Source organism: Pelodiscus sinensis, chromosome 1 (assembly GCF_052426305.1).
Source record: "Pelodiscus sinensis isolate ZL-2025 chromosome 1, ASM5242630v1, whole genome shotgun sequence".
Lineage (NCBI taxonomy): Eukaryota > Metazoa > Chordata > Testudines > Trionychidae > Pelodiscus > Pelodiscus sinensis.
The window spans coordinates 21,473,940-21,487,949 of record NC_143052.1 but is presented as its reverse complement, the minus strand read 5'-3'; the positions used below and the strand labels follow the sequence as shown (position 1 = coordinate 21,487,949).

General features: G+C 44.4%; 1 protein-coding gene across 2 annotated transcripts in view; it reads right to left on the bottom strand.

Moving 5' to 3' along the window:
* HGF (hepatocyte growth factor) overlaps positions 1–2,594 on the bottom strand; it is a 73,388-nt gene extending 70,794 nt beyond the window's left edge. For both annotated transcript variants that reach the window (XM_075926385.2, XM_075926398.2), the window contains exon 1: positions 2,366–2,594. In XM_075926385.2, coding sequence (XP_075782500.2) covers positions 2,366–2,441 — 76 coding nt within the window. In that variant the 5' untranslated portion in view covers positions 2,442–2,594. The remainder of the gene's footprint in view (positions 1–2,365) is intronic.
* Between the last annotated feature and the right edge of the window lie 11,416 nt (positions 2,595–14,010).

The following is a 14,010-nucleotide window of genomic DNA, read 5'->3' as shown; positions in this document are numbered from 1 at the left end:
TGTGTCTATTGACATATTGCGACTTCTCAGTGCTGTAAGTCAAAGATTACATCCATGCAGAACCTAATACATTCAGCCACTAAACCTTGGTAGGGGCCTGTAGGTACTACCATAATACAATTAATACAAAGTAAAAAAATAAACCTCATAGATTCATTTATCATCAACAGAATTGGGACATTTTTACATTAGCAGAGAGATGGATCTGAAAATATAAGAAGTCAGTCTTCTGTCTCTAAGTTCTAATACACGGGTCAAATAGCTTCATTTCTTATTGCATTTATATAATATTTTTCAGTGTGTACAGGGCCACTAAAATAAAATAAAATAAAATAAAATAAAATAAAATAAAATAAATAATATCAATGGGGAAATTATTCAAGGAGAAATCTTAGCATATGAAAAAATATATTTGTATAGGTTAATGACACCATTTTCTCTAATGTATATTGTTTTTGTGGGAATTTTTAAAGTTTGGCATTTTTTATCAAACTCACGCTGTGATGAAAATAGGAATAAAAAAGCAGGACAAACAGAGTCAAGGCTCTGAGCTGTCCAATGGTAGTGTGTGGCAAGACTCATCTTCTTTGCCCAATAGGATAGAAGAAAAATTTAAAGTGATGGCAGAGGAAATTAGAATGTTGGGTGAAATCGGAGAAGTGTTGCTGAGAAATGGAAAGGTCATCATTTTTTCTAAAAGTTTGCAGCTCAAGGGCATGAAAACAAGGAGGCACATTCAGGATGAAAATAACACAAAAATGTATACTGAAATGGGCATATACCAGAACACTGAAATCAACAGGAGATGAAGGCATACTTCACTTTTCATAAAATATTCAGCACCTTGCAGAATTAGGCTCGTATCTTAGAAGTATATGACAGGATTAATTAAAGATGTTACTGTCAATATATTTGTGGCTTGCATGTTCTAAATACAAAATAATGTTATTTCAAAGTACTGTGCAACTCATTGTCTCTCCTTGTATTTAAGAATAAATTGGATGCTTCCTGGAGATATATCCCAAGATCTCAAAATCTGGGCAGCCAGATAGTTCTTGTGATTATCTGCATATAGGCAGGGGTCTCCCTTTCTCAACTCTGCTTAACCACCACAATTCTTGAGAAAACTGCAGTTGCTTCTTCCAAGCCAGTACAGTGAAAGTGCAGTCTACAAAGTACTATTTGCACATTATGCCTTCCAAACGTGTCCCACAACTCCATGATCTGTGTGTGTGTGTGCTGGACCCCTGCATTGTTTATCTTCTCTCCTGCTTTCTGCAGGTATATTGCCCATTGCTGGTAGACCTTCTCCAGGAGCTGCATGTTATCTTTTCTTTCTGTCTGTCTAGCAGTGTGTCCTTCACTGCTATAGGAAAGAAAAGGAAGGAAGGGAAAGGTTTGTGGAAATCTCTGTAAAACATTTTTCCTGGAGTGCCTCGACAAAGAACCAATAGGAATGCACAGCCAGTCTGTCTTCACTATCAAATGGAGCACTTCAGGAAATAAATTCAACTAGACAGCTTCCAAGAGTTGATTACTTAATACTGTTCACTCCTTGCACCTTTCACACCACGATTTCATCAGGGACCCAACAGAGACACACATGAAATTAGAATGAATTGAGACTTAGAAATAGCTTATTCCTGTTGATGAATATGCACACAGAGACATGCCTGCTATTTGGACAGAGACTCCACACCACATACTGTCAGATGTTTTAGATGTTCATTGTCATCTCACAATTATTTAATCTATTACAGTGCAATAAAGTACAGATGTTTCCTCTTACCCTAACAGCTGAGATTTCCAAGAAACAAGGATAAAATACCCTGTGCCATTTTTAGTTCATCCAGCTCCCTGTCAGCCTTGAGCCACCCCTCAACGAGGGGCTGAGTGAGAAGGTAACGGTAGATCAGAAGCCCAGAGCTAACCCACAAAATTCACGCTGTTTGTGAAAAGCACGTACACAGAAGCATGCAAACAGAATGAAAAAATCATTGGCACAGATAATATATTTGAGATCCCTGATGTTCAGAAATTACCCCCCAGGAGAAAGGATAAGATTCCTTCTCCCTCCTCCGGTGCAATCTGCCAGAGCAGAAGGGTTGTTCAACTCACAGTGACACTTGGTTTGTTGGCGCTCTGCAGCCATCTGGCAGGGAGTAGGTAGGTGTGTTTGTTTTTACTGAGGTAAGGATGCTGTGGGTGGAGATTTTTCGACTTTGTCTGTATCCTTTCCCAAAGGTTTGTAAATAGTGCACATATCCACCCACCATAATACACGGGGAAAGGGAAAAGAAACGGATGCCGAAAAGAGAGAGCGGGAAGAGAGATCGCTGGGGAAGCGAAAAGGGGGGAAACTAACCTGCCAAGGGGATGGTGATGGGAAGCAGCAGCATCAGATGGAGCAGCAGGGCCGGCAGGAGTTCCTTGGCCCACATGGTGCCGCTGGGCTGCCCCAGCAGCTCGCAGGGACAAGAGGAGGCTCGTGGAAGGATCCCAGCGCCCAGCCGGTCACTAGAGGAGGCTGAGCGCGCCGCGCGGCTTTTTATTGCGATGATCTAAGTTTGTTGTGTGATTAACTGGAAAGCTCTGGGTCCCAACTCCCTCTTACGGTAAGAGCCTGTTTAACAACATCCCCTCTGCCTGCTCCCCCTCCCCTGCGCTGCCTCCTTCCCTCCCTCAGCCCGCCCGGCAGGCAGGGGCCCGCCAGCTGCGGGGGCAGCACGCGCGGGGCAGGAGGGTGCATCCCAGGGCGGGGCGTGGAGCCGGGGGCAGCGCCGCGCACAAGGGCCCCGAGCCTGAGCAAGTCCCTGGGCGCTTTGCCTGGTGTTAGCGCCTGCCAGACCCGCCGGTAGCGCGGGGCAGAGGCCGGAGAGCGAGCTTCGTGTGGCGCTCCAGTGGGGGCGGCATGGACGGCAGCCGGACACCCCCCTGCCAGCCTCTGCCTCCCCAGCGCCGGGATACCCCCTCCCCAGGTCCATGCCTCAATAGCAGCTGCCCCCCCGCCCGTCTCCACCCATCCTCTGCCTCACCAGCGGCCTGGATACCCCCTCCCCAGGTCCATGCCTCAATAGCATCTCCCCCCCCCCCCACCTCCATACCCTGCCTCACCAGCAGCTGGGGTCCCTCTCCACCCACTTCCTCACCAGCAGCTGGACCCCCTCCCATTCCCTGCCTCACCAGCAGCCAGACCCCGCTCTCTTGCATCCAGACCCCTCCTCTATATCTTGCCTCACCTGCAGCTGAACCCTCTTGCTTCACCTGAAGCAACGTTTCCTGTCTCAGCTGGGCTGTACTTTCTCAGCCAGAGGCCCACCTCCAGCCTCACCTACCACCAGCCCCCCTCACCTGTAGTTAGACCTTCCTGGCTCACCTGGTGCCAGACCTCTAACTCACCCCTCTGTTTCCTGCAGCCAAACTTCTCCCTTATTCTACAGCCAAACTACCCCTGCTCCTTCCCATATCTTCAGGCAGACCCCTGACCCAACTCCCCCTTCACTTGCAGACAAATCTTCTCCCCTCCAGGCTCCCACCAGACACCCCCACTTTCCTTCTCTCACCTGCAGCCAAATTTGCTCTCTCCCTCAGCTTCAGTTAGACCCACACAGTCTCCTTCCTAACAAGCAGTCTTGTCACTTATTTCAAATTCTCCCACTGTCCCCAGACCTGTTACAGCAGCAAGGTAGATGGAAACACATCCTTACCCTCCTCATCCACCATAATTAGCCAATTTCTTCTTCCACACTTCACCCCTGCTCTTCCCATGCCATGCAGTCTGACCTCATCATCCCCACTCTCACTCCAGCAGCCAAGTTCCAGTTCCCTAAAATGGTAGGAACTCAAAAGGGCAAATTAAAAAAAAAGGCAAACACAAACTGGTCCGGTGCAATTAGAATAGACAAACAGCAAAATCCAAAGCCACATTTATCTTCATATCTTTCATAGGCAAATGTCAACTATGTTTTTTCTATCACACGTCTACTGTTATTGACACTGAAGCAATGTCATTAATACTCATTTTAGGTTGTAGATAATTTTAGCACATAAAATTCTAGAGTTCAGAATAAAGGGACATTTTCTGTTCAGGCTCTTGCACTGACTTTAACTCTGCTCCACTTATCCCTGGAACCCAATCCTCTCTCTCAGGCTATGTCTACACTACAGAGGGTTTTTTTTTCGGAAAAACGGACATTTTTCTGAAAAAACCTGAATTACATCCACACTGCGTTCTTGTCCTTTTGAAAGAGAATTGAAACAGAGGGTTTTTTTCTGACATTGGTAAACCTCTTTCTATATGAGGAAGAAGCCTTTTTCTGAAAGAGCTCTTTCGGAAAAAGGCGTGTGTACATCGAAAAAGTTATCTAGCCTTTAGATTAGGCTAGATAACTTTTTTGATGCACTTTTGCTAGGTAGATGCTCTCTTTCAGAAGAAGTTTTTTCCGAAGATCTCTTCCAGAAAAGCTTCTTCTGAAAGAAGCCTGCAGTCTAGACATAGCCTCAGGGGGCCATGTTTGGCTAACATGTGTGGGGCACAGACAAAACAAATAGGCAGGACACCATAATCCCCTTAATTTCCCACAAATCATCCAGAGACCTCCACTGTTGCCATGCCAACTTTAACAACAGCCATATGCAATCTCCTTGTATTACTCAGAGACACCTTCCCCTCCCCTTTGCCTGCTCCTACTATCTGCATCAATACTGCTCATCATTTTTATTCCTATCTTTTCCCCACTTACCAAATGCAAGCAAAAAGTGTGAGTTGAGGTTATAGTAGCATGTAACAACAAAAACAAAAACACAAAAGTCATGCATATTTGGGAGTTTTGTGTGAAGATGCTGGGAGTGTTGGAGGACTGATATATATAACTATTTTTTTGGTTACAAGCTATTATCACCTCAGTTCACTGTCCTTACCTGCATTTGATAGGTGGGCCTTAAACCTTATGAATGTATGGCTCTTTTAAAATGACCTTTTTTCTTAAAATAGATACTTTGGAGAAAAATTATTTTCCATTTTTGTATCCCCCAAGCATTCTGTTTTTAGTTCTTCCTTCTATTTTATTTTTCTCCGTGATTGAATGGAAAAAGTAGGAGAGGGCTGGGAGGTAAGGAAAGTGAAATGAAAGAAGAAAGGGGAGAAAGAGGCCTGAGCAACTAAATTTTTTTCTAAAAGGAACATTTTTGTAAACCATTTCAAAAATTTTAAAAAATGTTCTTTTTCAAAACTTGCAAGATGAAAGTGATTTCTATTTTTTTTGTACAAAAACTACAGTTTTTCAACCAAGTTCAATCCCTACTCAAGACTGGAAGCATTTAGAATCACCACCACCTAATCTCCACCTAAGGGCCTGACACACTTCTTACCACCACCAAATCTCCCATCAAATCTATATTTGGATTAAAACCTCTGTAGTCTCATCCACCCTCCCAACATGAGCTAAACACTCCACCTTTCCCACCTATACCATCTCAGTCAAGGCTACAGACCTTGTCTCTGTCCCACCTATCAAATGCAGGTAAGGAGGGTGAATTGAGGTGATATTAGCTTATAACCAAAAAAAAAAAAAAAATCTAATACATAGTGCATGTTGTCTTGGATGGCTATACTATAATAAGTAATCATTGATTTCTGGTCCCTCTCTCCAATAAGTGGTAAGAGCACAGATGGTGCTGGAAAAACAAAACCTCAAACCACACATCTGCTAAGACTCACCACTTTATTGCATTCTGGTCCCCATCCTAGATTGTCCATTTAGGTGGGCCTGATTTTTAATACCCACTTTCTCTCTTTTGTGCCTGCCCTGCCCGGCAGATGCAAATCGTGGAATGTAAACATCTACCTACTTGTTTCGTTTATTCAGACAACTAGCTTTCAAACTCACCTTACATTTCAATGGGATTTGAACACCTAAATTCCATTCACATCTTTTGAAAATTCCTACCTTCATATTTTTTCAGTCTAAAACAGAAGTATTTCCTAAATAATTTTTACATATTGTTTAAAGAAAAAAAATTCAAGAAGCAAAACAAAATATTAATTTTACTTGGGTAAAATTTTGAAAAATGCTCAAGTGATATAGGTCCTGAAAACCCATTTTTAAAAATTACTTAGGCATTTAAGTACTGCTGAGGATCTGTGTCTAGGAGCCTGATTACCACTGACTTTCAATGAGACTTAGGCTTTAAAGCTAATATCCTCAAATATATTTAGGTCCTTCTCTGACTCTTTAAAAAGTACAGGATGAACCTCTCTGGTTTGGCAATGTCCGTGGTCCGCAAATGTTGCCAGACCAGAGAGCACCAGCTTGGGGCAGCCTAGTCCTGGTGCCCAATGGAGTGCCCTGTGGAGTGCCAGCAACCCTGAGGTTGGCCATGGAGCTCCAGCAGCCCCAGATCAAGCCCTGGCAGTGCAGGGACAGTGGAGCCCTGGCAACTCCAGGGCAGCAGAGCCCCAGCACCCTAGAGCAGTGGAGTCCCATTACCCTGGAACATAAGAACATAAGATAAAAATAGCCGTACTGGGTCAGACCAAAGGTCCATCTAGCCCAGTATCCTGTCTACTGACAGTGGCCAGCACCAGGTGCCCCAGAGAGGGTGGACCGAAGACAATGATCAAGCGATTTGTCTCCTGCCATCCCTCTCCAGCCTCTGACAAACAGAGGCCAAAGACACCATTTTATCCCCTGGCTAATAGCGTTTTATGGACCTAACCTGCATGAAATTATCTAGCTTCTCTTTAAACTCTATTATAGTCCTAGCCTTCACTGCCTCCTCTGGCAAGAAGTTCCACAGGTTGACTACACGCTGTGTGAAGAAGAACTTTCTTTTATTAGTTTAAAACCTGCTCCCCATTAATTTCATTTGGTGTCCTCTAGTTCTTCTATTTAGGGAACAAATAAATAACTTTTCTTTATCGGCCCTCTCCACACCACTCATGATTTTATATACCTCTATCATATCCCCCCTCAGTCTCCTTTTTTCTAAACTGAAAAGTCCCACTCACTTTAACCTCTCCTCATATGGGACCCGTTCCAAACCCCTAATCATTTTAGTTGCCCTTTCTGAACCCTTTCCAAGGCCAAAATATCTTTTTTGAGGTGAGGAGACCACATCTGTACACAGTATTCAAGATGTGGGCGTACCATAGTTTTATACAGGGGCAGTAAGATATTCTGGGTCTTATTTTCTATCCCTTTCCTAATAATTCCTAGCATCCTATTTGCCTTTTTGACCGCCGCTGCACACTGCGTGGAAGTTCTCAGAGAACTGTCCACGATAACTCCAAGATCTCTTTCCTGATTTGTCGTAGCCAAATTAGCCCCCATCATACTGTACGTATAGTTGGGGTTATTTTTCCCAATGTGCATTACTTTACACTTATCCACATTAAATTTCATTTGCCATTTTGTTGCCCAATCACTCAGTTTGGTGAGATCTTCTTGGAGTCCCTCACAGTCTGCTTCTGTCTTGACTATCCTAAACCGTTTTGTATCATCTGCAAACTTTACTACCTCACTGCTTACCCCTTTCTCCAGATCATTTATGAATAAGTTGAAAAGGATTGGTCCCAGACTGACCCTTGGGGGACACCACTAGTTACCCCTCTCCAATCTGAAAATTTACCATTTATTCCTACCCTTTGTTTCCTGTCTCTTAACCAGTTCTCAATCCAAGAAAGGACCTTCCCTGTTATCCCTCTTATCCCATGGCCGTGTAATTTACACAAGAGCCTTTGGTGAGGGACCTTGTCAAAGGCTTTCTGAAAATCCAAGTATACTATATCTACTGGATTCCCCTTGTCCGCATGTTTGTTAACCCCTTCAAAGAACTCTAATAGATTAGTAAGACAGGATTTCCCTTTATAGAAACCATGTTGACTTTTGTCCAACAAATCATGTTCTTCTACATGCTTCACAATTTTATTCTTTACTATTGTTTCAACTAATTTGCCCGGTACTGAAGTTAGACTTACCGGTCTGTAATTGCCAGGATCGCCTCTAGAGCCCTTTTTAAATATTGGTGTCACGTTGGCTACCATCCAGTCATTAGGTACGGAAGCCGATTTAAAGGATAGGTTACAAACGACAGATAATAGCTCAGCAATTTCCCATTTGAGTTCTTTTAGAACCCTTGGATGAATGCCATCCGGTCCCGGAGATTTGTTAACATTAAGTTTTTCTATTTGTTCCAAAACCTCCTCTAATGATACTTCAATCCGGGACAGTTCCTCAGATTCATCACCCACAAAGGACGGTGCAGATTCAGGAATCTCCCCAACGTCCTCTGCCGTGAAGACTGAAGCAAAGAAATTATTTAGTTTCTCCACAATGGCTTTATTGTCCTTGATTGCTCCTTTTATAGCTCGATCATCTAGGGGACCCACAGGTTTTTTAGCAGGCTTCCTGCTTCTAATGTACTTAAAAAACATTTTGTTATTTCTTTTTGAGTTTTTGGCTAGCTGTTCCTCAAAATCTTTTTTTGCTTTTCTTATTACATTTTTACACTTGATTTGACAGTGTTTATGTTGCTTTCTATTTATCTCACTAGGATTGGACTTCCACTTCTTAAAAGATATCGTTTTGTCCCTCACTGCTTCTTTTACATGGTGGTTAAGCCATCGTGATTCTTTTTTAGGTCTCTTGCTATGTTTTTTAATTTGGGTTATACATTTAAGTTGGACCTCTATTATGGTGTCTTTAAAAAGTTTAAATTAAATGCCAGGGTCCTGGACTGCTGAGGTGTTCTTCCCACCACAGGAATGTTGAATGTTATTATATTATGGTCACTATTCCCAAGCCGTCCTGTAACGGTTATATCCTGGACCTGATCCTGCGCTCCACTCAGGACTAAATCAAGAATTTCCTCTCTCCTTGTGGGTTCCTGCACCAGCTGCTCCAAGAAGCAGTCATTTAAGCCATTGAGAAATTTTATCTCCGCTTCTCTTCCTGAGGTGACATATATCCAGTCAATATGGGGGTAATTAAAATCCCCCATTATTATAGAGTTCTTTATTTTGGTAGCTTCTCTAATCTCCCTTAGCATTTCATTGTCAGTATCGCTGTCCTGGTCAGGTGGTCGGTAATATATCTCTACTGCTAATTTCTTATTATTGGAGCATGGAATTACTATCCATAGTGATTCTATTGAACATGTTGAGCAGCAGAGTTCCAATGGCTCTGGAGTACCTGATCTCTGGTGGTCCCGGGGATGTGGGGCCTGGTAGCTTTGGGGCAGTGAAGCCCCAGTCACTGTGAGACTGACCAAGGATCTGAGAGCCCAGTAGCCCAGGAGCAGGGGAGCCTGGCAGAGCGACTGACCTCCCTTGTTCTGGCAAACTCCCTCTTTCGGGACTGCTCAGGTCCCGAGGATGCCAGACCAGAAAGGTCCAACTTGTATGTAGGTCCACCCATTTAGGCTCCACTGTCATGTTCAGATCATCACTTGGGTGTCACCTTACCATCCTGGAGGTGACTAAAGGCAGGTCTACACTCCAGAGTTAAGTCAACCTAAGTTATGCAATTCACGTAGCTGGCATCAACGTAGCTTAAGTAGTTGTTGCTTACTGCTGTGTCTTTACTGCACTGGATCAACAGAAGAAACTCTCCCATCAACTTACCTTACCCTTCTTGTTCTGGTGGAGTAATGGAGTCGAGAGGAAAGTGATCTACAGTTGATTTAATGGGTCTTCACTAGACCCACTCAGTCAACCCCCAGTGAATTGATCACTACAGTGTCCATTATCCAGTAGTGGGACAAGTCCCATAGGTGCGTACATTTCCTGTGGTCAGCATTTTAATTTTCTAAAGCACATCATCCCGACATCATCCCTAAGCTTTTTGAACAACTCAGAATCCTGGTTTAAATTAAGTCCCAGAGGCCCCTATGCAAGATTTTTGAATTAGTACCAGCTTGGTCCAATCTTGTGTGCCATGTATTTATTGTATGCACTCCATGAGGAAAAGATTGCAACAGCTCGTCCAGGAAGTGAAAACAGTAGAAGACGACTATGTCAAATCACTCAGGATATAACTCTTCTCGAGAAGTACCACCTCCTAGGAAAGGACTCACATATATGGTTCAGTCTGATAATTGGAGAATTGATAAGGCACTGGTTAAAGGGGAGACTACAACAGGTCTTACTGAATAGTGAGCTGTCAGGCTAGAGAGAGGTTATCAGTGGAGTTCTTCAGGGATCATTTTTGGGACCACTCATTCAATATTTTCTTTAATGAGTTTGGCACAAAAAGTAAATGAAATCAAATCTGCAGATGACACAATGTTGAGAGGTATTGCCAATGCAGAGAAGGACCAGAATTTCATGAGAGAAGATCCAAATGACTTGAAAACAGGAGTAATAGAAATGGGATGAAATTTAATGGTGAAAAGTACAAGGTCATGCACGTGGATTAGCAAGAATTTTTGCCACAAACTGTGAACTTATTGTTTGGAAGAACTGGAGAAGGATAAAGACCAGAGTGTATTGGCAGATGACAGGATGACTCTGAGTCACAATGTGAGTCAGCTGTACAAAAGGCTAATACAGTCCTAGGATACAGCAGGTATTTCCAGTAGAAATAAGGAATCGTTAGTATCATTATACAGGGCACTATGGAAACCTCATCTGGAACACTATGTGCAGATCTGGTCTCCCATGTTTAAGAAACTTGAATTCCAACTGAAACACATGCAGAGAAGGGATTATCAGAGGAATGGAAAACCTACAGTGTGTGCTGAGACTGTAAGAGATTGACTTGTTTAGCCTAATCAAAAGAAGGCTAATTGCTGTCTATATAAACACCAGAGGGATAAATATCACGGAGGGAGAGGAGTTAGTTCAATTAAGTATCAATGTTGACACAAGAATTAATGGATATAAACTGTCCATCAGCAAACTCATTGACAGAAGCAGGGAGTGAATGAGAGGAGATGGATCATTCAATGATTACCTGTTCTGATAATTCCCTCTGAAGAACCTAGCATTGGCCACTATCAGAAGACAGGATACGAGGCTAGATGGACCACTGGTCTGACTCAATGTGGACATTCTTATATTATTTTCTTCTAAGTTAGACTTGAAATTGGATCGCGGTTTCTAATCATCAGAGGAGTAAAATTGTGGAACAGCCTTCTGAGGGGAGTAGTGCGGGCTAAAAACCTAACTAGCTTCAAAACTTGGTAAGTTTATGGAGGAGATGGCATGATGAGACTGCCTATAAAGGCACGTAGCCAGTCTGCAACTGCTATTAGTGAATATCCCCAATGGCTGGTGATAGGACTTTAGGCCCTGGTCTACACTAAGAAGTTATTTCAAAATAACTCCCCTTCTTTCTAAATAACAAGCAGAGCATCCACACTACTAAGCCCATTATTTCAAAATAAGGGGCTGGTTATTTTGAAATAATAACTCCTGCTTTCCATGAGGAATAACACTTATTTTGAAATAGTGGTAGTGTGGACACTCCTCTGCTGCTATTTTGAAATAACTACTCTTCAGAGTAATTCAAACTAATTACTCCCCAGTGCTTCATGGGGCTCTAAGTCGAGGTAGTGCATCCACATTAAGGGAACCTGCATCAAACAAATTTTGAGGCTTCCCTGTAGTATAGACACACTACGTCAAAATAGTTATTTCGGGAGTCATTATTTCCAAATTATTTCCAAATATTTTCAAAATTATTTCCTAATGTAGACATGCCCTAAGCAGGGGGTGGAGAGCGAAGTTTGAGTAAATGGAAATAATTCTTTCACAGGCTTCTGGTTGTTGGATCTTCCTATAATGTTCAGAGTCCATCTGATCACCATATTTGGGATTGAGAAGGAATTTCCCCCCAGGTCAGACTAGCAAAGACCTTGGGATTTTTTGCCTTCATCTGCAGCATGGGGCATAGGTCCATTTTAAATGATGGATTCTCTGTACAGGCAGTCCCCGACTTACGCGGATCCGACTTACGTCGGATCCGCAGTTACGAACGCAGCTTTTCTCACCCCGGAGGACACGGACTGCGGGACCTCGCGGTCCTGCCACCCGTGTACTCCGGGGCGAGAAAAGCTGCTCCGCGTCTCCCTGGTCTGCAGACCAGGAAGATGTGGAGCAAAGCCGCAGAGGGGCTCGGGCAGCCGGGCAGCCCAGGCGCACCTGGGCTGCCCTGCAGCCCCAGCCCCTCCGCGGCTTTGCAAAGCAGACCAGGGAGACGGGGAGCAAAGCCGGGGAGCACGCCCACAGGGGGACAGCTCAAGCGCGCCCGGGCTGTCCCGCTGCGGGCGTGCTCAAAGGTTTTGCTCCCCATCTCCCTGCAGACCAGAGAGACGGGGAGCAAAGCCGTGGAGCAGATTCAGCTGCGGTTGAAACTGATCAGTTTCAGCAGCGGCTGACGCCAGTTCCGACTTACATACAGATTCAACTTAAGAACAAACCTACAGTCCCTATCTTGTACATAACCCAGGGACTGCCTGTACTTCTTTAAAACATGGTTTGAGAACTGTGGGTCTATTATAGGAGTAGGGTGGGTAAGCTTCAGTGGCCTGCAACATATAGGAGTTCAAACTATATGAGCTCCTTATTGCCTTAAAATCTAAGAGTCTATTTTTACTGTCTTTTTTAAAACAGGGCAACATAAGACAGGGAAAAGAAAATTCCAGTGCATAGACTGGAATAACTGCATGCCACAAAATCTCATTTAGATATTTAACTGGATTCTATCAAGATCAAAGGCAATTCTAATTATTTACAACACTTCTTTACTTCTTCATTCCTTTGTTTTTACATGAAATTCCATATATTCATGCCAGTGGATGGCAATATGGAGACTCCAGGCCCCAAATGGCCACTCTTTTCCCAGTGCGGCCGCTCCCCTGTGGTCACCTGCCTCCACACTCACTGCCCCCAGTTGTCAATAAAAAGCATAATAGTCCCTGCTTCAAGACCCCTCCCTTTCTGTGTTATGAAAAACAATCCCATTCTAGGCTCGTCCCATTTTCCTGGCACAACCAAACCCTCACCTTTCTTTAAGTTAGGATAAGAGGAAGTTGAATGCCAAATTTGGTGGTTCTAGCTCTTACCACTTAGGAAGAGTTCTTGAATAAACGGAATCCACAATTATGCTATGTGAGTCACACAAGCAGCATACATTGTGCTGGAAATATGTTAAAATTGTTCTATAAGCAAGGACAAGACAGATTTTAAGGACATCATCAAAGACTAGACAGGTAATAAGCCCTTATAACAGTTACAAGATTGTAAAAACTAACAGGGTACAGATATGCTAAAGCCTTTGGCAATAGGTACAAATTGCATAGGAAAAGAAAATTAGGGTACATCATGTCATAAGGAAATTTAGGGAGTTTCCTTTCTATGGTAACATGATAATGTACAAAATGGTAATAGTGAGATACAGGCAGTCCCCGAGTTATGCGGATCCGACTTATGTTGGATCCGCAGTTATAAATGGGTTTTTTCTCACCCCGGAGGACGGGAGCGGCAGGACGCCCAGATGCGTCGCGGTCCCGCCCCCCGTGTCCTCCGGGGCGAGAAAAGCTGCTCCGTGTCTCCCTGGTCTGCTGGGAGGGAGGGAGTCCCCACCCCCCCAGCAGACCAGGGAGACGCTGAGCAAAGCCGCGGAGCACATGGTCAGCAGGACAGCCCAGACGCGCCGCGGCTGTCTTTGCTCCGAATCTCCCTGGTCTGCTGCCTCCAGCAGACCAGGGAGATGGGGAGCAAAGCCTCAGAGGACGCTAGCAGCAGGACAGCCGAGGCGCATCTGGGCTGTCCCACTGCCTGCGCGCTCCACGGCTTTGCTTCCCGTCTCCCTGGTCTGCTGGTCTCCAGCAGACCAGGGAGATGTGAAGCAAAGCCGTGGACGACCAGGGCGGCGGGACCGCGGTGCATCTCGGTCCGCCGCCCGCGTCTCCCTGGTCTGCTGGGGGGTGGGCACAGCTAGTGTGCGCCCCCCCCCAGCAGACCATGCTTTTCTCCAGACGCCTGTGGTAGAGCAGCTGGGGCGCTGC